Genomic DNA, 27436 nt, shown 5'->3' on the forward strand with positions numbered 1-27436 from the left:
CAGTAGACTCAATTGTTTATTATGTATAAAACCAGCAGATCTCCCACGCGCAGTAAATCACAAGATACAATTGCTCTTTGCTGTCTCTGTTGTCCGCTGTCTGTGTTGCTGCTCTCTCACTCTTCTCATTATTGTCTCTCTCTTTCTCTCCTTGTCTGGTTATTGTTCCTCTTTCATTTCTCTCTCTCTCTCCTTCTGTCTTTCTTTCCTATTCAGCCTCCGTCTTCCCTTCTGTTTCTAGCCCTCGCCATAAGACCATAAGACATAGGAGCAGAAATTAGGCCAATCGGCCCATCGAGTCTGCTCCGCCATTCAATCATGGCTGATAAGTTTCTCAACCCCATTCTCCCGCCTTCTCCCCGTAACCTTTGATTCCCTTACCAATCAAGAACCTATCTATCTCGGTCTTAAATACACTCAATGACCTGGCTTCCACAGCCTTCTGTGGCAATGAATTCCATAGATTCACCACTCTCTGGCTAAAGAAATTTCTCCTCATCTCTGTTCTAAAAGGTCTTCCCTTTACTCTGAGGCTGTGCCCTCAGGTCCTAGTCTCTCCTACTAATGGAAACATCTTCCCCACGTCCACTCTATCCAGGCCTTTCAGTATTCTGTAAGTTTCAATCAGATCCCCCCTCATCCTTCTAAACTCCATCGACTATAGACCCAGAGTCCTCAAACGTTCCTCATATGTTAAGCCTTTCATTCCTGGGATCATTTTCGTGAACCTCCTCTGGACCCTCTCCAGGGCCAGCACATCCTTCCTGAGATACGGGGCCCAAAATTGCTCACAATGTTCTAAATGTGGTCTGACCAGAGCCTTATAAAGCCTCAGCAGCACATCCCTGCTTTTATATTCTAGTCCTCTCGAAATAAATGCCAACATTGCATTTGCCTTCCTAACTACTGACTCAACCTGCAAGTTAACCTTAAGAGAATCCTGGACTAGGACTCCCAAGTCACTTTGCACTCCAGATTTCTGAATTCTCTCCCCATTTAGAAAATAGTCTATGCCTCTATTCTTCCTACCAAAGTGCATGACCTCACACTTCCCCACGTTGTATTCCATCTGCCACTTCTTTGCCCATTCTCCTAACCTGTCCAAATCCTTCTGCAGCCTCCCCACCTCCTCAATACTACCTGTCCCTCCACCTATCTTTGTATCATCTGCAAACTTAGCCAGGATGCCCTCAGTTCCTTCATCTAGATCATTAATGTATAAAGTGGAAAGTTGTGGTCCCAACACTGACCCCTGCGGAACTCCACTAGTCACCAGCCGCCATCCTGAGAAGGACCCCCTTATCCCCACTCTCTGCCTCCTGCCAGACAGCCAATCTTCTATCCATGCTAGTACCTTCCCTCTAACACCATGGGCTCTTATCTTACTGAGCAGCCTCCTGTGCGGCACCTTGTCAAAGGCCTTCTGGAAGTCCAAGCAGATAACATCCATTGGCTCTCCTTTGTCTAACCTACTCGTTACCTCCTCAAAGAATTCTAACAGATTTGTCAGGCATGACCTCCCCTTGATGAAACCATGCTGACTTTGCCCTATTTTACCATGCACTTCCAAGTATTGTGAAATCTCAACCTTAATAATGGACTCTAAAATCTTACCAACGACCGAGGTCAGGCTAATCGGCCTGTAATTTCCCGTCTTTTGCCTCACTCCCTTCTTAAACAGGGGGGTTACATTAGCGATTTTCCAGTCCTCTGGGACCCTCCCCGACTCCAGTGATTCCTGAAAGATCACCACTAACGCCTCCACTATCTCTTCAGCTATCTCCTTCAGAACTCTGGGGTATAATCCATCTGGTCCAGGTGATTTATCCACCTTCAGACCATTCAGTTTTCCTAGTACCTTCTCCTTGGTGATGGCCACCATACTCACCTCTGCCCCCCCGACTCTCTTGAACTTTGGGGATGTCACTCGTGTCTTCCACTGCGAAGACTGACGCAAAGTACCTATTCAGTTCCTCCGCCATTTCTTTGTTCCCCACTACTACTTCTCCAGCGTCATTTTCCAGCGGCCCAATGTCCACTTTTGACTCTCTCTTACCCTTTATATATCTAAAAAACTCTTGCAATCTTCTTTTATATTACTGGCTAGTTTACCCTCATATTTAATCTTCTCTCTCCTTATTTCTTTTTTTAGTTATCCTCTGTTGGTCTTTGTAGGCTTCCCAATCCCCTGGTTTCCCACTGCTCTTCGCCACATTGTATGCTTTCTCTTTAGCTTTTATGCTGTCCCTGACTTCCCTTGTCAGCCATGATTGCCTTGTCCTCCCTTTAGTATGCTTCTTCTTCCTAGGGATGAATTTTTGCTGTGTCTCCCAAATTACTCCTAGAAACTCCTGCCATTGCTGTTCCACTGTCTTTCCTGCTAGGCTCATCTCCCAGTCAATTCTGGCCAGCTCCTCCCTCATGCCTCTGTAGTTGCCTTTATTCAACTGTAATACCGTTACATCTGATTCCAGCTTTTTCCTCTCAAATTGCAGGGTAAATTCTATCATATTATGGTCACTTCCTCCTAAGGGTTCCTTCACCTTAAGCTCCCTTATCAAATCTGCCTCATTACACATCACTAAATCTAGAATTGCCTGTTCCCTAGTGGGCTCCACCACAAGCTGCTCCAAAAAGCCATCTCGTAGACTCTCCTATTCTGCTTCTCTCTTTCTCTTTTTAAGATCATAAATTGGTAAAATTGTCAAATCTGATCAGTTCTAACCCCCTGATCCTCCCTTCTCCCATGTGTGTGTGTGTGGGGGGTGGTGGGGGGAAGGGGTTGGGGATTGGGTGGTGAGGCATTACAATTACCAAATCACCACTGTAGCATCTATTAATAAAGCCACGGATCCCATATGCTTTGTTAGCCGGTTTCTCAAACCGTCCTGCTACCTTTGAAGGTTTGTGTGTGTATGTCCCTGTTTATATTACCTCCCCCACAATTTTTCTGACCAAAATATACCAATTCACAGCTCTCATGGCATTCTCCCCAGCATTGGACCCTTCTTATTCAATCATTCTTGGGATGTGAGCGTTGCTGGCAAAGGCCAGCATTTATTGCCCATCTCTAACTGCCCTTTAGAAGGTGATGATGAGCTGCCTTCTTGAGCTGAATGGCTTGCTCGTCCATTCCAGAAGGTAGCTAAGGGTCCGGAGTCACATGTAGGCTAGACTGGGTAAGGATGGCAGATTTCCAACCCAAAAGTGCATTAGAGAGCCAGATGGATCTTCACAACAATCTGGTCATTTCAAGATCATTTTTAGCGAGACTAACATTTTATTGCAGTGGCCGTGGAAGGATTTGAACATGTGTTGCCAGAGCATTCGCCCAGTAACGTTACCATTCCGCTACCATCCAAAATTGGTAGTCTGGCGTGAGTGGAAGCATCCAACCTAGGGAGTCCCTTCCTCAGGTGCAACACATGATATCACTGGTCTGATAAGTGGAGGGGGGAAAGGTTTTGATTTGGGACAACCTGGAAGCAGCTGTTTCCCTATGGAACCCCTGAGAAAATTCGACAATGGGCTGGATGCATCATGGATGGTGCCTGCTCCAGTCCTCAATCCACGTCAACAGGAATGACTGGACAATGTTCAGGTGCAGGCACCCGGGCAAAGAGATAGGAGGCTGCCAACCAGGGGGAAAAAAATCAGGCTGGCCATAACAAAGGCAAGCTGTAAATCATTAGTGCCAGGCTGGGACAAGCCATGTAAAGGGATGGTGCTGTGGTGTGTAGCACCACAGCACCTTCTACATTGGAGGTCCAAATATTAGGAGCTGGGAGGACCAAAAGATAGGTATGAAGTGGAGGGGGGCGGGTAAGTTCAACAACCTGAAACGTTAGCTCTAGTTTCTTTGCTCTCTCCAAAGCTGAACACTTTTAGCATTTTCTGCTTTTATTTAAATTGAGGAGCTGAGGTGTGTATCTGACAATCGCCTTTCACCTCTGCCATCGCTGTACCAGCTAGGCAACAGAGTTTAGACTTTCAAAACCCCCTTCCACTTCAGCTCACTGAACAGAAAGATCCAAATGAGCAGCTTTACTGAGGGCTCTCTTACGTGTTGGAATGTTAAACGTTTGCCCACGTATGCTGGACCTCAATTTGTCAGAGCTTTTGCTTAACACTTCTACTGCTTGTTGACTGTGCAAAGATAAAACCTCGCCTTGGGAAGTTTCGAAGAAGCTGCTAATAACTCACGGCCTCAGACACACCTTCCAAGTGAAAAAGCCAGTTATTTGTACTCCTTTCAATTTTAGTCTACCGTATTTGCTGCTCTAGGTTGTCCACTGTACACTGGGGAGACCAAATACAGATGGGGTGACCACCTTCATTTAGTCCACAAACGTGTGACCCCCGTCGCCTGTCACTTTAATTCTCCACCTTACTCTCAAACGCTGATCTTTCCGTCCTCGGTCTCTCGCAAAGTTCCAACGAAGCTCGACGAGGGACAACAGCTCGTTTCTCAGTCCGGCACTTTCCAGCCTTCCAGGCTGAACATTAAGTTCAACAGTTTCAGACCATAATTTCTAGCTCTCACGTTGTTGTTTCCTTTCCCGTCGCAGGTTTTGATTTTGGCTGGGTTTTTCTCTAGTTTGTATTTTTTTTTTGCTTTCAGACGGCAGCCATTCTGCCATTCACACCTCGTCTAGACAAGTCTAGGCTGTGGAATGTTCCGGCTCCTTCCGTCAGTGGAATCTTCCGGTCCCGCCGAAGGCAACAAGCTTTTGAATGGCCTGTTGCATTTTCTGGCCCCGCCCTCAAGGGAAAATTCCGCCCTTTCTTTCTTTTCTTATCCCAATACCTCTCCCTTTGGGGCAACCAACACTTTTGTTATCTAATCTCTCTTGGCTTCCGCCCTATTGACAGAGCTTCTCTATTGTTCCTCTGCCCTTCCATTTGCTTAAACGCTATCACATTTCTAACTTTTCCCGGTCCTGATGGAAGATCATCGACCGAAGACATTAACTCTGTTACTCTCCCTCCACAGATCCTGCCAGGCCTGCTGAGTGTTTCCGGCGTTTTCTGTTCTTATTACTAATCATTCAAACTGTTTGCTGTTAAAATACAGTTCAAAAAAAAATCTAGTGGTGTCCGTGCATTACATCAGCCTGTGTTTCACAAAAGCATTGATTATACAAATTACAATGACACCAGTGAGTTATCCCTGCTGAAATGAATTTGACCACTGAATGGCCGTAAAATTCTTCTGTGCTGTTCTTAAGCACATTTAATTTAGCATGTTGACTTCAACTGTGTTAATAAAACACATACAGAAGGAACTTGACCTGTGTGCTACAAGGAGCAAAGAGAGGGACATCGGTCGCTCAGGCTGATTGTGTCTATGGTGAAGGGAGCCATCAGAGGAGGGTGTTGTTAATGTAGAGGCCACGTCCTCAAATTCACCCCGATGCTGTAAGCGGATTCCCTTTGCCAATCCATGGTCTCACCAACAACACCACCCAACACTCTCCACCATCATCATATCATCTAGCAAGGCAATCCTTAAAAATCCACCCCTTTGACCCAAAGATCCAAATATCTCCTTTCACTTGATGTCAATTTTTTAGTTGGATTACTTGCCTGTGAAGCACCTTAGGACATTTTGCTACATTAAAGGTGCTGTACAGGTTTACCACTGAAGAATGGAGCTGATTTGTCTGATATTGCTGCCGTTTCCCAAAATGAATATCCTCCACTTGTGAGTTATCTATGGCTCAGTTAGGAACGCTCTCAACCTCTGAATTACAATGTTCCATATTCGAGTCCCACTCCAAGACTTGAGTACAAGTGTCAAGGCTGACTCTCCAGTGCAGTGCTGAGGGAGTGCTGCCCTGTTGGAGATACTCTCTTTCAGATGAGACATTAAACTGCAGCCCCTCCTGCCTGCTCAGGTGGATGTAAAAGATCCCACATCCCTAATTTTAAGAAGAGCAGGGGAGTTATCCTCGCTGTTGGTGCAGACTCAATAGGCCGAAGGGTCTCTTCTGCACTTTGTGATTCTGTGATGTCCTGGCCAATAGCTATCCTTCGATCAACATCACAAAAGACAGGTTATCTAGCCATGATCACATTGCTGTTTGTGGGAGCTTGTTGTGTCCAAAATGGCTGCCGTTTTCCCACATTGCAACAGTGACTACACTTCAAAATACTTCATTGGCTGTAAAGTACTTCGCGATGTCCAGTGGTTGTGAACATACGAACATATGAATTGGGAGCAGGAGTAAGCCATTTGACCCCCTCGGGCCTGCTCCACCATTCAACAAGATCATGGCTGGTTTGATTGTGGTCTCAACTCCACATTCCGCCTACCCCCCAATAACCTTTTGACTCCCTTGTTGGTCAATAGTCTATCTACCTCTGCCTTAAAAATATTCACTGCCCCTACCTCCATCACTGTCTATGGAAGAGAGCTCCAAGGAATCACAACCTCTGAGAGAGAAAAAATTCTTCTCATCTCCTTCTAGATGATGAAAGAAAGTGCTATGTTTTAAAAGATTATTAAGGTGCTATATAATTGCAACTCGTTCTCTTTCCTTTTGTCACAAAAGTGTTCAATGGTTTTCTTCTTTCAAAGGGAAAGAGATTCCTCCTCCTAAGCGCTAGAGAGAAGGACCACCTCATTATATAGTGGAGGTTCGGAACTGAACTGCTCAGAAGATTAAGTTATTTGCAGTTACAGCAAACTGGAATCTCACTGAAGTTATGCCCTGGTGTACTTCAGTCCAGGCACCCTGTGGTCAACTGCTCTATTCTCCTCTACATTGTGACTCTGTCCCTGTCCTGCCTTCACAAAGCCTGGTGGCATTGTCGCTGGGAGCTTCAGAGTTCACTGTACAGAAGCCAGGAATAGAACAGGCTGAATAATACATCACAACCGTTTCTCTTAGTGATGCCTGGACCTCCTGGACCACCCCCTTAACCCCCCTCCACCCCCATCCACACACCCACCCCGGCTTTCGCAGCTCAGCCAGACATCTTCCTTTCTCTCGTTGATAATCTCTTCAATCTTACGGCTGGTGGATAAATTAATCCTCAGGCTGAGTTGAAGACCACTGCCTGCCCCAGGCCAACTCATGCAATGGCTGCTTGATTTTTACAGACTCATCACTGTGTCGAGCTGCCTGGAATCCAGCGGCATGTCCTTGTCAGAACGCCTCAGTTCACTCGGAACGTGCCAGCACAAATCGCAGGGCTCAACTTTAAAAATTCTCATCCTCGGTTTATTTTTAAATTCGCTGCTGTGACGTGGGCGTCGCTGGCTGGGCCAGCATTTTTTTTTCCCCCATCTCTAATTGCTCTTGGGAAGGTGGTGGTGAGCTGCCTTCTCGAACTGCTGCAGTCCACGTGGATAACCAAGAGGCTCGCTAGGCTGTTTCAGAGGGCAGTCAAGAGCCAGCCGCATTGCTGAGGGTCTAGAGTCACATGTAGGTCAGGCCAGATAAGGAGAGCAGATTTCCTTCCCTAAAGGACACCGACGAACCAGTGATGGGCTTTTATGTCAATCCAGTAGTTTCATGGTCACCATCGAGACTAGCTTCTTATCCAGATTTATCAATTAATTGAATTTAAATTCCCCCAGCTACTGTGGTGGGATGTGAACGCAGGTCTCTGGAGCATTAGTCCAGGCCTCTGATTTGTACATTACCATTCTGCTACTGGAACGACTAGAATTTCTCATTTTCAATTCTCTCCATGTCCTCATTCTCTGCCCATCTCCACCAGGCCTACACATCTCTGTTCCCCTCCCAATTCGAGCCTCTATTTTTATTCTCCAGGGGCTGTTGACATCGCTGGCTAAGCCATCAATTGTTGCCGATCCCTAATTGCCCTTGAGGGAGTGGTGGTGAGCTGCTGCCTTGAACCACTACAGTCCATGTGGCGTAGGTACACTCATGGTGCTGTTAAGGAGGGAGTTCCAGGACTTTGATCCCACGACAGTGAAGAAATGGCAATATATTTCCAAGTCAGGATGGTGTTTGGCTTGGACTTTGCAGGTGGTGGTGTTACCAAGCTTCTACTGCCCTGTTCTTCTAGATGGTAGAAGTTGTGGATTTGGCCTCTTGAGCGCCCCGATTTCTATCACTCCATCAGTGGTAGCTGTGCCTTCAACTTCCTGGGTCCTAAGTGTTAGAATTCCCTCCCTACACTGCTCCACCTCTCTCTCCTCTTTTAAGACACTCCTTAAACCTACCTGTTTGACCAAAGCTTGGTCACCTGTCTGTTTATGTGGCTCAATGTCAAATTTGGTTTGATAATGCTCTTATGAAGCATCTTGGCACGTTTTACTGAGTTAATGGCACTATATTGATGCAAGTTTGTCATTGACCAACAAGAACAGAGCCAATTGGACTAGTAACAGGACATCATCACTTCCACATTACAGTGCAGTAGGAGGCCATTCGACCCATCCCACCTGTGCCAGCTGCTCTTTGAAAGAGCTCTCCACATCTCTGCCTTCGTCAGAACTTACTACATTTTTCCTTTTCAAATATTCATCCACTTCCCTTTTAATAGCAATTGTGGAATTTGCTCTCAGTGCTTGAAGACCACGGGGTAAAAACTAATCTTCCAAGCTTCCCTTTGTGCTTTTAGTGACAATCTTAAATTAATTACCCCCTAGTTACCGACTCACTGCCCAGTGGAAATCGGTTTTCCTGATTGACCATATCAAAGAGGCGACCTGATCGAGGTGTACAAGATTATGAGGGGCATGGACAGGGTGGACAGGGAGCAGCTGTTCCCCTTAGTTGAAGGGTCAGTCACGAGGGGACATAAGTTCAAGGTGAGGGGCAGGAGGTTTAGGAGGGGGAATGTGAGGAAAAACTTTTTTACCCAGAGGGTGGTGGCGGTCTGGAATGCGCTGCCTGGGAGGGTAGTGGAGGCGGGTTGCCTCACATCCTTTAAAAAGTACCTGGATGAGCACTTGGCACGTCATAACATTCAAGGCTATGGGCCAAGTGCTGGTAAATGGGATTAGGTAGGTAGGTCAGGTGTTTCTCACGTGTCGGTGCAGACTCGATGGGCCGAAGGGCCTCTTCTGCACTGTGATTCTGTGAAAGCCCCTCTTAATTTTGATCACCACCTTCAGATCATCCTCTAACATTCCATGTTCCAGTGAAAGGAGCCCTAGTTTCTCCTCGGAACTGAAGCTTTGTACTCTCTGAGTGTTATCATACTGAATTTCTACTGCATCCTTCTCCTCGGCCTGGCATCCTTCTGAAAGAAAAACACCTACAACTGGGCATAATATTTTCATTGTGGCCTTATCGATAATTTTCACCCTTTCAGCATTGCTACTGTTTCATCATTTTAAAATACCCCATAATTCAGGCTTTCGTTTAAACGCATTTATTCTTTCATGGGATGTAGGGGTTGCTGGACAGGTCAGCATTTGTTGCCCATCCCTAATTGCCCTTTGAGGGCAGTTAAGGGGCAACCACGTTGCTGTGGGTCTGGACTCACATGTAGGCCAGACCAGGTAAGGATGGCAGATTTCCTTCCCTAAAGGACATTAGCAAATCAGATGGGTTTTTTTACAACAAGCAATGATAGTTTTACGGCCACCATTACTGAGACGAGCTCTCAATCCAGATTTTTTTTGATTATTAATTGAATTTAAATTCCAACAGCTGCAGTGGGATTTGATTCTATGTCCTCAGATGATTAGCCTAGACCAAAGGATAAAAGAGCACGAGGAGAGCGGAGACACAGGATAAAAGAGCGCAAAGACATACCATGTAGTTAGGAAGCATATAACCTTAGTAGTCAGTGGTACTAGCATTCAATAAACACGGTAAACTGTAGCATACATAGGAAGAAGGTAATTAAAGTAAATTAAATAACATAGGTTAGAATGGCGGGACAGGTGTTATGTTGCAGCTGTGGAATGTGGGCGCTTTTGGACGCCAAGGCGATCCATGACAGACACGTCTGCAGGAAGTGTAAGCAGCTTGAGGAATTCCGGGTCAGGATTATTATCTGGAAGCCGAAATGAAGCCATTGCGCAACATAAGGGAGGGGGAGAAATACCTGGATACTTTGTTCCAGAAGACAGTCACACCTCTTAGAATAGGTTCATCTGTTTTGGTCAGCAGTGAGGGGCAGGAGGATGTGACTGTCATTGAGGCAAGTAATGGGACCGAGCAGACAGTAGGGGAGGAGCCTCGACTTTGCAATTGTCAATCAGGTTTGAGGTGCTCACAACTTGTGTGGATGAAAGCGAGGTCTGCAAGGTGGATGAGCTGGCTGGCCATGGCACTGTGGTACAGGAAGCCGTTCAAGTGGGGGGAACAAAAAAGAATGTAGTGGTAGTAGGGGACAGTATAGTGAGGGGGATTGACACTGTTCTCTGCAGCAAAAAGTGAGAGTCCAGACGGCTATGTTGCCTGCCCAGTGCCAGGGTTCGGGACATCTGCTCAGGGCTGGAGAGGAACATGCAGCGGGAGGGGGGAGGATCCTCTTCTCGTGGCCCATGTAGGTACCACTGACATAGGCAGGACCACGAAAGAGGTTCTGCAAAGTCAGTATGAGGAGCTAGGTACCAAATTAAGAAGCAGAACCTCAAAGGTAATAATCTCTGGATTATTACCTGAGCCACGTGCAAACTGGCATAGGGCAAATAAGATTAGAGAGACGAATGCGTGGCTCAAAGACTGGTTTGGGAGCAGTGGGTTCCGATTTGTGGGGCACTGGCATCAGTACTGGGGAAAGTGGGGGTTGTACCGTTGAGTTGGTTTACACCTGAACCGTGCTGGGGTAAGTGTCCTCGCAAATCACATAACTGGAGAAGTAGAGAGGGCTTTAAACTAAACAAGAGGGGTGAGGGATCAAGTTTGGATAGAGGTAGCAATTCAAGGTGTAGAGTCAAGACAGGAGAGCAAAATAGTGATATGAGAAATGAGGGTTAGAGAATGGCAGGAACAGACAGAGAGAAAAAGCCTAAGAAAACATCAACAGTTAAGACTAGATGTTACTAAGGTAACAAAAAGAAAAAAAATTGAAGGCTCTCTATCTGAGTGCATGGAGCATTCATAACAAAGTAAATGAATAAATATGATCTCAAAGCAATTACAGAGACATGGCTGCAGGACGACAAGGGTTGGGTCCTTAATATTGAAGGGTACATGACATTCAAGGAGAATGGGAAGCTAGGTAAAGGTGGAGGGGTAGCACTGTTAATCAAAGAGGGTATTGGTGCAATAGTTAGAGATGACCTTGGTTCAGGAGATCAGGATGTAGAATTGGTTTGGGTAGAGATGAGGAATAGTAGGGGGGAAAAGTCATTATTGGGAGTGGTCTACAGACCCCCTAACAGTAGCCATAATCTATAATCATGGGTGATTTTAATCTACACATAAACTGGAAAAATCAGATTGGTAGTAGTAGCCTGGATGAGCAGTTCTTAAATGCTTTCGAGATAGTTTCTTAGAGCAACATGTCCTGGAACCAACCAGAGAGCAGGTTATTTTAGACTTGGTATTGTGTAACGTGACAGGATTAATTAATGACCTCAGAGTAAAGGCACCCCTAGGTAGCAGCGAGCACAATATGATTGAATTTTACATCCAGTTTGAAAGGGAGAAGAGTGGGTCTGAGACTAGTATTTTAAACTTAAATAAGGGCAACTATGTGGGGATGAAAGCTGAGCTAGCTGAAGTGAACTGGGAAACTAGGCTAGAGGATAGATCAATAGAGAAGCAGTGGCAGACATTTAAAGGGATATTTCAGAGTATTCAGAATAAGTACATTCCCACTATAAAGAAATTTCTAAGGGGAGGACCCACCATCAGTGGTTAACTAAATATGTTAAGGGAAGCATCAAACTTAAGGAAAAAGCATACAACTCCGCAAAGATGAGTAGCAGGACAGATGATTGGACGGAATCTGAAGAATGGTAGAGAATGACTAAAAGGTTAATCAGGAGAGGGAATTTAGAGTGTGAGAGGAAGCTAGCTAGAAATGTAAAAACGGATAGCAAGAATTTCGACAGGTATTTAAAAAGGAAAAGAGGAAGTAAAGTGAGTGTTGGTCCTCCAGAGAGTGGCAGTGGGGAGTTAATAGTGGATAATAAGGAAATGGCGGAAGAAATGAACAAATATTTTGCTTCTGTGTTCACTATAGAGGATACAGAAAACATTCCAGTATAGCTGTAAATCAGGAGGTGAACAGGAGAAAGGAACTTGGTGAAATTGAAATCACGAGGGAAACAGTACTGAGCAAATTGTTGGAGCTGCAGGCTGGGCATCTCTGTGTCCTGATGGACTACATCCTAGGGTCTTGAAGAGGTGGCTAATGAGGTAGTCGATGCGCTGGTGTTAATTTTCCAAAATTCACCAGATTCTGGAAAGGTTCCATCAGATTGGAAAGTAACAAATGTACCCCTTCTATTCAAGAAGGGAGGGAGGCAGAAAACAGGAAACTATAGGCCAGTTAGCTTGATGTCTGTTGTGGGGAAGTTATTAGAATCGATCATTAAGGAGGTTATAGCTGGGCACTTAGAAGAGCTCAAGGCTATAGGGAAGAGCCAGCATGATTTTGTGAAAAGAAAATTATGTTTAACCAATTTATTGGAGTTTTTTGATGGAGTAACATGCACTGTGGATAAAGGGGAGCCTGTAGACCTACTGTACATGGATTTCCAGAAGGCATTTGATAAGGCGCCACATTAAAGATTATTACAGAAAATAAAAGCGCATGGTGTAGTGGGTAACATATTGGCATGGATAGAAGATTGGCTGGCTGGCAGAAAGCAGAGAGTATGTATAAATAGGTCTTTTTCTAATTGGCAGGATGTCCCACAGGGGTCTGTGCTGGGGCCTCAACTTTTTACGATTACATCAATGACTTAGATGAGGGGAGTGAGGACATGGTAGCTAAATTTGCAGATGACATTAAGATAGGTAGGAAAGCATGTTGTGAAGAGGGCATGAGGAGTTTGCAGATGGATATAGATAGGTTGAATGAGTGGGCAAAGATCTGGCAAATGGAATTTAATGTGGGAAAATGTGAAGTTGTTCACTTTGGCAGGAAGAACAAAAAAGCAGAGTATTACTTAAATGGAAAACGGCTGCATAATTCTGAGGTGCAGAGGGATCTAGGTGTTCTCGTACATGACTCACAAAAAGATAGTATGCAGGTACAAGTAAATAAGAAGGCTATTGGAATGCTATCCTTTATTACAAGAGGGATTGAACATAAAAGTAAGGATGTTATGCTTCAGTTATACAGGGCATTGGTGAGTCCGCACCTCAAATACTGTGTGTAGTTTTGGTCTCCTTATTTAAGGAAGAATGTAAATGCGTTGGAGGTGGTTCAGAGGAGATTTACTGGATTGATACCTGGAGTGAGTGGGTTGTCTTATGAGGAAAGGTTGGAGTTTAGAAGAGTGAGGGGTGATTCAATTGAAGCATACAAGATCCTGAACAGTCTTGACAAGGTAGATGTCGACAGGATGTTTCCTCGTGTGGGTGAGTCCAGAACTAGGGGGCACTGTGTTAAAATTAGGGGTTGCCCTTTTAGGACAGAGGTGAGGAGAATTTGTTTCTCTCTGAGAGAATTCCAACTTTGGAATTCTCTGCCTTAGTGGGTGGTGGAGGTGAGGTCATTAAATATTTTTAAGGCAGAGGGAGATAGATCCTTGTTAGGCAAGGGAATCAAAGGTTATCGGGGTTAGATGGGAATGTGGATATCGAAACACAAGAAGATCAGCCATGATCTTTTGACTAGCGGAGCAGGTTTGAGGGGCCGAATGGTCTACTCCTGTTCCTATTTCTTATGTTCTTATTATTAGGCCAGTGTCAGTCTGACTACAGCAATGCTGCCCCAAGGTGCATCAAGCACCTTAAAGCGCTCACTTTCTACCCATGTAGGCTGCCAGCCTAATTCGTGCTCACATTTAGATAAGGATCAGGCAGTTGTCTCCTATTTTAAGTCTACCGCGCTCTACTCCTACTGCAATGTTCATTCTACCGCCATTCTTGAAAATTTGCGGGAAGCTGCAAGATTTGCACGGGTCTGTCACTCACTATCACTCCGCTGTTCAGCAAATCTGCATTCGTACTCTATCCACCAGTCTAGGAGCTGCTTATAGTGGAGCAGATAATGGAGAAGCAAAATCGGGATCTATCCCTGAGTTTGGCGTAGAAACGTTACAAGTAGCAATAGGCCATTCAACTCCTTGGGCCTGTTCCACCACTCCATTAGGTCATGGCTGATCTGTACCTCAACTCCATTTTCTTGCCTTTGCTCCTTATCCTTGCTAACAGCACGGTGGGTGTACCTACGCCACATGGACTGCAGCGGTTCAAGAAGGCGGCTCACCACCACCACCTCAAGGGCAAATAGGGATGGGCAATAAATGCTGGCCCAGACGGTGAAACCTACATCCCGTGAAAGAGTAAAAAACATCTATCAATCTCAGACTTGAAAGCTCCAATTTTCCCCTAGTTGGGTATGGCAGTGTAGTGATTATGCCAGTGGACTAGTAATCCAGAGGCTAAAATTCAAATTACATCACAACAACTGGGGGGTATTTAAATTCAATTAATTAAATAAAATCTGAAATAAAAAAATAAAATTGCTAATAGTGAGCATGAAGCAACTGGATTGTAGTAAAAACCCATCTGGTTCACTGAGGTCCTTTAGGGAAGGACATCTGATGTCCTTACCTGGCCTGGCCTGGCCTACATGTGATTCCAGATCCACTGCAATGTGGTTGACTCTTAAATGCCCTCTGCAATGGCCCAGCAAGGCACTCAGGCATATTAAAAGCTCACCACCATCTTCTCAAGGGCGATTCAGGACAGGCAATGAATGCTGGCCTTGCTGGCAACACTCACATTTCGTGAGTGAGTAGTAAAACAAAAAGTCTCCACAACTTTTTCAGGAAAGAGTTCCAGACTTCCATCATCTTCATTTGAAAAACTGCTTCCTGATTTCACTCCCAAATGGCCGAGCTAAAATTTTAAGACTGTGGCCCTTTGTTCTGGATTCCTTCACCGTAGAGTCATGCATCACAGAAGGAGGCCATTTGGCCCATTGCACCTGTGCCAGCTCTTTGAAAAAGCGATCCAATTAATACCAGCCCTGGTGCTCTTTCCCCCATAGCCCTGCACATTTTACACTTATATTTACAATTATGCAAGCATTTATACCATCCATCTTTTGAAAGTTATTATCGAATCTCCTTTCAGGCAGTACATTTCAGATCATAACAACTCGCTGTGTAAAAAAAATTATCATCTGTCCTCTTGTTTCTTTGACATTTAAATTAAATCTGTGTTCACTTATTATTGCCGCTCTTGCCAGGGGCAATAGTTCTTCCCTATTTACTTTATCAAAACCCTTCATGATTTTGAACATCTCTATTAAATCTCCCCTTAACATCCTCTGATCTAAGGGGAACAATCTCAGCTTCCCCAGTCTCTCCTGAAGTCTGGAACTGAAGCCCCTCATCCCTGGTCCCATTCTCGTAAATCTTCTCGGCAACCTGGCCAAGGCCTTGACATCCTTCCTGAAGTGTGGTGCCCAAGATTGGACACAATGCTCCAGTGAGGCCTAACCAGTGAGTTAGCATAACTTCCTTCATTTTGAACTCTAGGTCCCAGAATCCCATGTGCTTTTTGAACAATCTTCTCGCGTTGCCCTGCCACCTTTAAACATTTGTGTGTGTACAACCCCCAGATCCCTCAGTTCCTGCATCTCCATTAGAATTGTGCCCTTTAGTTTATATTGCCTCTCCTCGCGCTTCCTAACAAAACATTTCACCTCGCACTTCTCTGCGTTAAATTTAATCTGCACGTGTCTGCCCATTTCACCTGTAAATTATCCTCCTCAAGTCTCTTTCCAGCTTCCGCATTGTTTCCCATTGCCTGTTGGCGTGTTTGAAATTGTGCCCCGTGTACTCAAGTCTAGGTCATTAATAAATATCAAAAAGAGCTGTGGTCCTAATATTACTCCCTAGGGGTACACTCCCTCTAACCTGAAAAGCAACCGTTTACTGCAGCCTTGCGTTCTGCCTCTCACTCGTTCATACAACAACTGTCCCATTCATAATCCTCTATGAAGCAGGGTGCTGTTGATGAATTGGCAATGAGCAGAGATCAAGTTAAGGCGCCTGTGGTGAAGGTGGTATCACCTACCTGACGTTGTCATGCTTCTGTATATAAATCTTGTGGAACATCATGTCCTCCTGCTTTGCGTTAATGTCGGCCTTCATCTCCATGGCAACGTGCCGCGGAAGTACTGACAACAGTAGACGTTCCTGTATGGGGAGCAATCAATTGAAATGGTCAGATAGGCCCTGACACTGGAGACAAGGCATACCTTCCCAAGTATTTTTTAAATTCATTTATGAGATGTGGGCGTCGCTGGCTAGGCCAGCATTTATTGCCCATCTTTAACTGCCCTTGAGAAAGTGGTGGTGAGCTGCATTCTTGAACTGCTGCAGTCCGTGTAGTGTATCCTGTAGGTACACCCACAGTGCTATTAGGGAGCGAGTTCCAGGATTTTGACCCAGCGACAGTGAAGGAACGGCGATATATTTCCAAGTCAGGATGGTGAGTAGCTTGGAGGGGAACTTCCAGGTGGTGGTGTTCCCTACTATCTGCTGCCCTTGTCCTTCTAGATGGTAGTGGCTGTGGGTTTGGAAGGTGCTGTTGAAGGAGCCTTGGTGAGTTCCTACAGCGTATCTTGTTGATGGTACACACTGCTGCTACTGCGCGTTGGTGGTGAGGGAGTGAATGTTTGTGGACAGGGTGCCAATCAAGCAGGCTGCTTTGTCCTGGATGGCATCAAGCTTCTTGAGTGTTGTTGGGGCTGCACTCACTCAGGCAAATGGAAGGTATTCCATCACACTCCTGACTTGTGCCTTGTAGATGGTAGACAGGCTTTGGGGTATCAGGAGGTGAGTTACTCGTTGCAGGATTCCTAGCCTCTGACCTGCTCTTGTAGCCACAGTATTTATATGGCTAGTCCAGTTCAGTTTCTGGTAAATGGTATCCCCAGGATGTTGATAGTGGGGGATTCAGCAACAGTAATGCAATTGAATGTCAAGAGGGCGATGGTTAGATTCTCTCTTGTTGGAGAAGATCATTGCCTGGCACTTATGTGGTGCGAATGTTACTTGCCACTTGTCAGCCCAAGCCTGGATATTGTCCAGGTCTTGCTGCATGTGGACATGGGCTGCTTCAGTATCTGAGGAGTCGCAAATAGTGCTGAGCATTGTGCAATCAACAGTGAACATCCCCACTTCTGACCTTATGATGGAAGTAAGGTCATTGATGAAGCAGCTGAAGATGGTTGTGCCTAGGACACTACAATGAAGAACCCCCACAGTGATGTCCTGGAACTGAGATGATTGACCTCCAACAACCAGAACCAGGTGCTAGGTATGACTCCAACTAGTGGAGCGTTTTCCCCCGATTCCAATTGACTCGTTTTACTCAGGCTCCTTGATATCAAGTCCTCCCTTTCGCTCCTTAACATGTTGACTGACGCTCAGGAATGTTATCCGTGAATGACATCTTAGCCGAGGTCAATCCTATCTAAATCAGCCTTTCAAATAGGAAGAGTCCACCCAGAAATCTGGAATATGGACTACTCCTGATTTTGCTCCACACTCTCTCTAGTCAACATACCCCAGACTTAGCTGTACCATCCTTACAGCCACTGATTGCAACAAGCTCACTCAGCACAGGCCAAGGATCAAGTCTTGGATGTTCACAGATAAACGGATGCAAAATAACCTTCAAGAGGGCCAGACTTTTAGGGCTTTTATGGTAATGACAAGGACAGCAGGCACATGGGAACATCACCACCTGCAAATTCCCCTCCAAGCCACACACCATCCTGACTCAGAAATATATCGGCCGTTCCTTCACTGTCGGGGGGTCAAAATCCTGGAATTCCCTCCCTAACAGCACTGTGGGTGTACCTACACCACATGGACTGCAGCGGTTCAGGATGGCAGCTCACCACAACCTTCTCAAGGACAATTAGGCAAATGCTGGCCTAGCCAGCGACATCCACATCCCAGGAACGAATACTAAGAAAAAGACATTTTACATTCATGAGCTCAGGACATCCTAAAGTGCTTTACAGCCACTGAAGTACATTTGAGTTGTATTCACTGTTGTAATGCAGGAAACACTGCAGCCAATTTGTTCACAGCCAGCTCCCATAATTGACAATGTGATACTGGCCAGATAACCTGATTAAATGATGGTGTTGGACAGGCCACTGGGCAAGACCCTCTTGTTTGTCTATGAAGTGGAATCAAAAGTACCTTACAAAGTATTCCAGAGTATTTACTGCACAGGAACAGGCCAATCAGCTGGACAGGTCTATCCCAGTGTTTATGCACCACCCTAACCTCCCACCACCCTTCTTCATCGAATCAATTAAAACATCCTTCAATTCCTTTCTCCTTCATCTGTTTATCTAGCTTCCCCTGAAATACATCGATACTATTCATTTCAGCCACTCGCAGTGATGGTGAGATCCACATTCTCGCCACTCCCTCGGTAGAAATGTTTCTCCTGGTTTCCCTATTGAATTTATTAGCAGCTTATCTTACATCTCTGACCCCTAGTCCTGATCTCACCTGCAAGTGCACCAACCCTATCGAACCCTTTCATAATCTTAACAACCTCTATCGAATCATCCCTCAGTGTTTTCTGCCCCAACCCTCTTCAATCTTTCCCGATATATATAACCTTTCAGTCTGGTATCATTCTAGTGAGCCTTCTTCACACTGTCTCCAGTGCCTCTACACCCCTTTTGTAAGGACTGTGCACAGGGCTCCAAGGGGAGGGTTTTCCCCTCATCGGGCGGGCGGGTCCAGGAGCGGCCGTGCAATGGTCCGCCGCTCGCGATCAGGATCCGGCCGCGATTTCACGCCAACTGGCCAACTAACGGCCGGCCCACGTGAAACGCGCGCTGATAACCTCAGCGCTGCTGGGGTGGGGAGGCGGGAGGAGCGCGAGCGCTGAAGTGCGCGCCCAGTGAAAGTTTTAACGTTAAAAATCAAATTTTTAAAATGAAGGAAAACACGTCCCCCACATGTGACTCTGTCACGTGAGCAGGGACATGTTCAAAAATTTTAAATTTTTTTTATATTGTTTTTTTTAAAATCACTGCTCGAAACGTCATCCCGCCCTTGGATGAGGCTTCGCAAAAAATGCAAAGGCCTCTTGGCCTATTCGCCCACCCGCCAGCCGTAAAGTTGGACGGGCAGGGAAAGTTTCACTTTAATGAATTGGTTAATGGCCCTTAACAGCCCTCTTCATTGTCAGCGGGCACGCTGCTGACTCCCGCGTGTGCCCGCTGACCCAAACATCGCACGAGTGCGCGATGCTCGCCCCGACGTCAGCGCGCGCTACTTCACGCTCGAGCGTGACAGGTGCACACCCACATGCCAAGCTGAAAATCCTGCCCCAGGTGTGATCTAAAGAAGGGTCCATAAGTATTTCACATCTTCCATTGGCTGTCAAGTGCTTTGGGTTATCCTGAGGTCATGAAAGGCGCTATCTAAATGCAAGCTCTTTCTTTCCATCGGGGCAATGGGGGGGTTAATGAGAAGCCTTTACTCCTGTTCTTCTCAGGCATTCGCATTGCCCACTCAGCAGTCAGCGCTTGTTGACCAGCCGCTGGGAACCCTGGCAGATCTGATTTCTTCCCAGCTCAGGTACTTGGCCAATTCTCATGCCTGAATTGTTGCCTGAATCCCATTAGTGTTAAATGTTTTCCATGTATACTCATTTAACATATTCATAAGAGGTTTTCGAGAAATATTCATTATTCATATAATTTAAACGTAACCTATGAATTATTCAGGCACTTAGCACAATTAGCTGCACCCACTTTTCCCTCTGTGTGCTACAATTTACTGATAATTAGACATTGTTGTTAAAAATAAAACCTGAATTATTCAACAACTTGAACTGATCGAATCAAATAAAACAACAATGGAGGCATTTTTTAAAAAGTAATATAAATTCAAATTATCTTTTTAATTTCTAATTAATTTCTAAGCAACGTCAAACTTTTTTTCTCCCGCGCATCCGCCCCCACGCCTTCTCCTCCCTCCCAGAAACATGATAGGGTCCCCCTTGTCCTCACATCACTCCACCAGCCTCCGCATTCAAAGGATCATCCTCCGCCATTTCCACCAACTCCAGCATGATGCCACCACCAAACACATCTTCCCTTCACCCCCCCCGACGGCATTCCGTAGGGATCATTCCCTCCGGGACACCCTGGTCCACTCCTCCATCACCCCCTGCTCCTCAACCCCCTCCTACGGCACCTCCCCATGCGAACGCAAGATATGCAACACCTGCCCCTTCACTTCCTCTCTCCTCACCGTCCAAGGGCCCAAACACTCCTTTCAAGTGAAGCAGCATTTCACTTGCATTTCCCCTAACTTAGTCTACTGCATTCGTTGCTCCCAATGCGGTCTCCTCTACATTGGAGAGACCAAACGCAGACTGGGTGACTGCTCTGCAGAACACCTTCAGTCTGTCCGCAAGCATCACACAGACCTCCCTGTCGCTTGCCATTTTAATACTCCACCCTGCTCTCTTGCCCACATGTCTGTCCTTGGCTTGCTGCATTGTTCCAGTGAAGCTTAACGCAAACTGGAGGAACAGCACCTCATCTTCCGACTAGGCACTTTACAGCCTTCCGGACTGAATATTGAGTTCAACAATTTTAGATCTTGAACTCCCTCCTCCATCCCCACCCCCTTTCTGTTTCTTCCCCCTCCTTTTTGTTTTTTCCAATAATTTATATAGATTTTTCTTTTCCCACCTATTTCCATTATTTTTAAATGTATTCCACCCATCATTTATCTATACCTTTTATGCCCTTTTAGTCTTATTTCACCCCACCCCCACTAGAGCTATCTGTACCTTGCTTGTCCTGGTCTCCACTCTTAATTAGCACATTCCTTTAGATAATATCACCACCTTCAACACCGCTTTGTTCTTTTGTCTGTGACATCTTTTGGTTATCTCCACCTATCACTGGCTGCTTGTCCCAACAACCACCCCCCACTTCTTCCCCCCAACCACCCCGCCCCCCCATCCCCACCCTTAAACCAGCTTATATTTCACCCCCTTCCTATTTTTATTTAGTTCTGTTGAAGGGTCATGAGGACTCGAAATGTCAACTGTGCTCTTCTCCGCCGATGCTGCCAGACCTGCTGAGTTTTTCCAGGTATTTCCGTTTCTGTTTTCGTTTTGGATTTCCAGCATCCGCAGTTTTTTGTTTTTGTTTTTATCAAACTTTTCTTGCTCTGCAGCTGCCAATGCGCACAATCACAGCCTTACCCCCACCTTCAATGGCATTTTCCCCATTTAAACCCTTACCCTCTCCCAATCCTTGGCATGTTTTCCTTGGCACGCACCCCCCACCCACGCCCCCCCACCGCCTCCCTCACCCTCCCCCACCCCCACAACATCACTTCCTGCTCTCCTCTGCCACCCTTCCAGGATCATGCTAAAATGCAAAGGCGATTCCCGGCAATTTTTTATATTCACTCATGGGATTTGGTTGGCTAGACCAGCATTTATCGCCCATCCCTAATTGCCCTTGAGAAGGTGGTTGTGAGCTGCCTTCTTGAACTGCTGTACATATACCCACAGTTCTGTTCTTGTCTGCTCTATCAACCTTCTCCTTAAACTGCTCCCCCCCATTTCCCTCTACCTTTATCCCCACCAACAAGTGTGGAAAGCTCATGGATTTCTTTGTCACAAAGGCTGAGACCATCTGATCAGCCGTTTCTACCACTTTCCTCCCTTCCCCCTACCCAGTGAGTCAAAATTCACCAAAGGTTCTTCCCTGCCCTAGCCATGAACTTACATTTTCTGCCACTTCTCTTCTACCTCTCCTCATGCCCTTTCCGGCTCATCGTATCAGAAACACACCTCCTGCTCCCTTGACCCTATTCCTCCCCAACCGCTGATCACACAACTTCCCTTCCCGGCCCCCTCGTTAGCCGATATTGTTAATGGTTCCCTCTCCTCCCTCCTCCTTCCCTCCCCCTCTCCTCCTCCTCCGCCTCTTTAAATTTGCTGCCATCAACCTCTACTTCAGATAACCATCCTAAAATCCTTCATCCTTGCAAACCACTGCTCCATCAATAACCGCCTCTTCCTCTCCAAAGTCCATGAACCAGTTGTTACTTCCCAAATCCATGCCCCAATCTTTTCCACAACGTCATGTTTGGATCCCTCCAATCAGGTTTCTGCCCTGTCACAGCCCTGAAATGGCTGTCATCAAAGTCACAAATGGCATCATATATAATCATGACCTTGATAAACCATTCCTCCACGTCCTTCTCCACCTGTCTGAATTGGTTGAGCAAATCATCCTCCTCCAACTCCCCTCTAATTTTAAAATTCTCATTCTCCATGTCCTCATCCTTTCCTCTCTCGGTAGCCTCCTCTAGCCCAACAATCCTCCGAGATCTCTACTCTTTCCTCCAACTCCAGTCTCTTGTGCATCCTCGCCTTCCCTTGCAAGCTCCAATACTGGTGGTCTTGCCTTCAGCTGTCTAGGCCCTAAGTCTGGAATTCCCTTCCTGAACCACTTGGCCCCTCTAACTCTCTCTCGCTCTCTCTCCTTTAAGGTGCTCCTTTAAATCTACCTCACCTCTCCTAATATCTCCATCTTTGGCTCAGTATCAATTTTTTTTTCTTTATTCTTGCATGGGGTGTGAGTATTATTTGTTGCCCATCCCTAATTGCCCTTGATCTAACTGAGTGGCCTGCTAGGCCATTTTAGAGGGCAGTTAAAAATCAACCACATTGCCATGAGTTTGGAGTCAGAAGTAGGCCAGAACAGGGAGATTTCCTCCCCGCCCCCCCACACCCACCAAAGGTGGACCAGGTGAGTCTTTACAGTAGTTGTCATGGTCACCATTGCTGAGATTAGCTTTCAATTCCAGGGCCAGGATTTTCCATTCGTCGGGTGGGCTCGGCAGGAGAGGGGGGGGGGGGTGGAGGAGGGAGAGTCGGGTCCAGCGCACACGCGCGCGTTTCAATCTCCCAGCACAGAGCTGCCTCGGAGAGATTGAAGCGTTTTTTAAAAAAAATAAATAAATGCAATAAAAATTGAATGAAACATGTTCCCCCCATGTGACTGTGTCACATGAGCTAGGACATGACCATGGATTTTATTCAAAAATTTTATTTAAACTTTAAAAACCTTCATGAAGCCTCATCCCGCCCGTGGACGAGGCTTCTTAAATGCGAAGGCCGCCTGGGCTCTTCGCCTGCCCCCCCGCCGACCTTAAGGTTGGATGGGCAGCTCAGTTAATTAGTTTAATTGCTGTTTAAATGGCCTTAATAGGCCTTTTTACAGTCCGGCGGGCATGCAGCCGACCCTGGTACGCTCCCGCCGAACTCGAGGTCTGAATGACGCGCGGTGATGTCGGGCCTCACGCCCGAATTCACCGCACGTCATTTTACATGTTGGGGAGTGGGCCCCGCCCCCACTCGCCGACCCACAGATTCTGGCCCTGGATTACCCAGTCCAGCAACTTTACCACCACGCCACAGTGTCCTCCTAGACTGTGTGATTGATTATGCTGCTGTGAAGTACCTTGGAATATTTTGCTATGTTAAAGACGACACATAAAATGCAAGCGGTGCGGGTGGTGGTTTTTTGCAACACTCCATTACCAGCTCTCTGACCTGACTCTGTTTTGCGGCTTTAGCCCCAAGTCTCTCCCTCAACCCTTCCAAAACTCAATGGCAGAGTTCAGCCTCACCTTCATTGTGTCAGCCTTCGGTTGAGAGCACTCTCACCTCCGGGCCAGAGGTTGTGGCTCCAAGCCCCACTCCAGAAACTTAAGCCCGTATTCCAGGCTGACACCCAGTGCACTGCTGAGGGAGTCAGAGGTGCAGTGTTTCAGGTGAGATGTTAAACTGAGGCCACATCAGCCCTCTAAAATCCCACAACACTATCTCGAAGAAAAGCAGAGGAATTCTCCCTGGTATCCTGACGAATAGTTATGCCTCAGTTTAAAAAAAAACACAAGATTATCTGGTCTTTAGCACAGTCCTGTTTGTGGAATCTTGCTGTGCACAAAACAGCGTTTCCTACATGAACACAATTCGAAAGGTACTTCATTGGCTGTAAAGCACTTTGGGTGGTCCCGTGGTCATGAAAGGCGCTATAGAAATACAAGTTAAGAGGTGCTACCTTGGCCATTGTGAAATGCACATGTGGTGCCTTTGACACTGATGTCTGAATTCTTACCTGCTGCTGGTTTTCATTCTGTGAGTGCAATCTCGCCTGGATGCACTCCCGAGTCTCCTGAAACGCCTGCCTCTGGGACACCTCTGCTGGGTAGTGGGTGCAGACCCCAACAATGTTGGTGCACGAGAAGATCAGCACATTGGAGATCAGCTGAAAAAGGAAGAATTTTACGGGTTGAAGAGAGGCCATCTTTAGAACTCATTACAGAAAGACTACATCATCCAAAACTAGGAAGGTCAGCAAAACAGCAGACAGAAACTTCTCCCAGTTGGGAAAACTTCATTCATCCATTTTTCCAATTGTGATATTATATGTCACATCTCGTTCCCCCCTGCCCCCCGACCCCGCCATCCCCCTCCTCCAATTTTTATTCAGCCCCCACTCTTCCTCTTTCCATGATCTCATAGTGGTACACGGTCCCACAAAGTGCTAAATGCTCTGCTCTCTGCCTAAGTTGCCATTCTGCAAGTTTGAATCTGCTACACAAGGGCCAATAAGGTATTCATTCATTCATTGCGAATTCACATCGAGGCTAACATTGGCATCCAACATCAACATATGGATACAACAGCTTGCATTTATATAGTGCCTTTAATGTAGTAAAAATCTCCCAAGGCTCATCACAGGGAAGTTCATCAAACAAAACCTAACACTGAGCAACATAAGGAGATATTAGTTTGGGTGATCAAAAGCTTGGTCAAAGAGGTAGGTTCTAAGAATTGACTTAGAGGGGAGGTATAGAGGCAGCAAAGTTTAGCGAGGGAATTCTAGAGCTTAGGACCTAGGCCGCTGAAGGTACGGCTACCAATTGTGCAGTGATAAAAAACCGGGGATGCGCAAGAGACCGGAATTGGAAGAGCAGAGATATCTCAGAGGGGCTGTGGGCCTGGAGGAAGTTGGAGAGATAGCGGGTGCAAGGAATTTGAAAACAAGAATGAGAATCTTAAAATCAGAGCTTCAGGATATGGGCAGCAATGGCTGAAAAATGTAATCAAGTTTATAAGAGGGTGAGGCCAGCCATTGCAATAGTCACATCCAGAGCTAACAAAGGCATAGATGAGGGTTTCATCAGCAGGGGTGCAGATCAGTGAAGTTATGAGGGTGGAATTAGGTGGTGGCGGCACTGGAGACAAGGATCAGAAGGTCAGCTCAGGGTCAAATAGGACCCCAAGGTTGGTTCAGCCTTCGGGGTCAGTAAATGGTAGGCAGAAGCGGGAACATTGACTGATTTTTGTGAGTGCAGTACAGGGGTCCTCAGCCAGTTTTAGACTCCCCCCCTTACCATGATGGCCAATACCAGCCAACCTGGCACAGTGGGGATGGTATTGAGAATCTTGCTAGGCAGTGCCAATAAACAATATTGAGCAGCTCATCGACCCTTGGGCTTTGTAGGTCTGTGGTCCACCACAACTCTCCAGTTGTCTGCAAAGACCTTGTGAGGGGGCCCAAGATCATGTGCTCGAGAATATCGATGTGACATGCCTATATAGAGAATATAGGCATGCTCCCATTGACACCCATTGTCTTCTTTAGCTGGTGGGTCAGTGTTGGTCCAACGCAAGGGACATTTGTCCTCCGGTTGAAATATCTCTGATTATTGAAACCTAAAGGGCAATACTTTACTATAGCAGTGGGTGGTAGCATAGCGGTTATATATTGCTAGAATATTAATCTGAACTAATAATCCTGAGATGTGTGCTCAAGTCCCGCTGTGGCAGTGGGGGAATTTAAATTCAGTTAATTAAATAAGCCTGGAATTAAAAAGCCACCATCTCTAAGGCAATTAGGGATGGGTAACAACTTAAAAAATAACAGAAAATGCTGTAAAAACTCAGGAGGTCTGGCAGCATCTGTGGAAAGAGAAACAGAGTTAACATTTCAAGCTAAATACGACGCTTCTCTTCAGCTCTGAAGGAGTCATATTTGACTCGAAACGTTAACTCTGTTTCTCTCTCCACAAATGCTGCCAGACCTGCTGAGTTTTTCCAGCACTTTCTGTTTTTCTGTCAGATTTTCAGCATCCGCAGTATTTTGCTTTTGTTATGATGGGTAACAACATGTTGGCCTTGTCAGTGAAGCCCACGTTCTATGAATGAGTTTTCTAAATTAGATTTCTAAATCTATAAGACCCCAAGGTTGGTTCAGCCTTAGGGGTCAGTAAACGGTAGGCAGAAGCAGGAACATTGACTGATTTTTGTGAGTGCAGTACTAATGGCATCTCCTGTTAAGTTAGACTGTTCCCGCGCCCTCCAGCTCAAAAATATTTTGCCACGTCAGCCTCGAAAGAACGAGCTGGTAATGGCGCTGTCAGGGAAGCAGGACATCTGCAGACTGAGTGAACAGAGCAACCGACAGGGTATCACCTTAACCAATGAGATTTGAGGATTGGGAATAGGGGGTGGAGGGTAAATTAAAGGGGGGTCGATTCAATGTCAAATCAGGTACAGATTGAAAATCAAAGAAGGAAAGATTGAATGAAGAGTGGAATGGAGATAAAACAAGGGGCTGAAAGCAAAAGTGAAAAAAATTTATTTTAAAAAGAATTCCTCAACTAGATGGAATGAGACTCCACACTTTTTGTAGCAGATGGTTGATTGATAGTCAGTAGTACTGATCCTGTCATTATTAGGAAAAATATCCTTGCAACTAATAGCTTTAAACATCTGCAATGGGTTTAGCTCATACTGACCACAGGAATACGGCTTCATGATCAGCCATGATCTTATTAAATGGTGGAGCATGAGCGAAGGGCCGAATGGCCAACTCCTGCTTTTATTTATCGTGCACTTATGTTCTTATGTTCATGCAATTCAATGCACATCGACGGTGAGACAGACACCTCCTTCTCCTTCTCCAGGTACCATACCCTAAGAGGGCATTGGCGACCATGGACTTCTATTGGATTGGTCCACGATTATGCTTGGCAAAGAACGGCAGTGATTGGCCGTTGCCTTCTGCAGCATGGGCTGACCCAGGAAACTCTCCCACACTCTTACCACCTGCCATCAGGCGTACTGGAAGAATTTACAGGCTAATAATCAACTGTTTGGCCATGTTATGAATGCAGAGACAGGCACACCACCATTTCCGCAAAGCTAAGAGTTCAGGGGACGTAACCAGGCAGGGCCTTTAAGGTTATCCGAATTTAACCAGATATCTGCTCCAG

The 27436-nt window shown here is 46.0% G+C and overlaps 1 protein-coding gene across 1 annotated transcript in view; it reads right to left on the minus strand.

Moving 5' to 3' along the window:
* Positions 1-27436, minus strand: part of adcy5 (adenylate cyclase 5) — a 360956-nt gene that overhangs the window by 159482 nt on the left and 174038 nt on the right. Inside the window, exons 2-3 of the mRNA XM_078551313.1 lie at positions 24271-24420; positions 16146-16267 (exon numbers count right to left, since the gene is read on the minus strand). Coding sequence (XP_078407439.1) covers positions 16146-16267; positions 24271-24420 — 272 coding nt within the window. The remainder of the gene's footprint in view (positions 1-16145; positions 16268-24270; positions 24421-27436) is intronic.

The sequence above is a fragment of the Cetorhinus maximus genome, chromosome 11 (assembly GCF_964194155.1).
Source record: "Cetorhinus maximus chromosome 11, sCetMax3.hap1.1, whole genome shotgun sequence".
Classification (NCBI taxonomy): domain Eukaryota; kingdom Metazoa; phylum Chordata; class Chondrichthyes; order Lamniformes; family Cetorhinidae; genus Cetorhinus; species Cetorhinus maximus.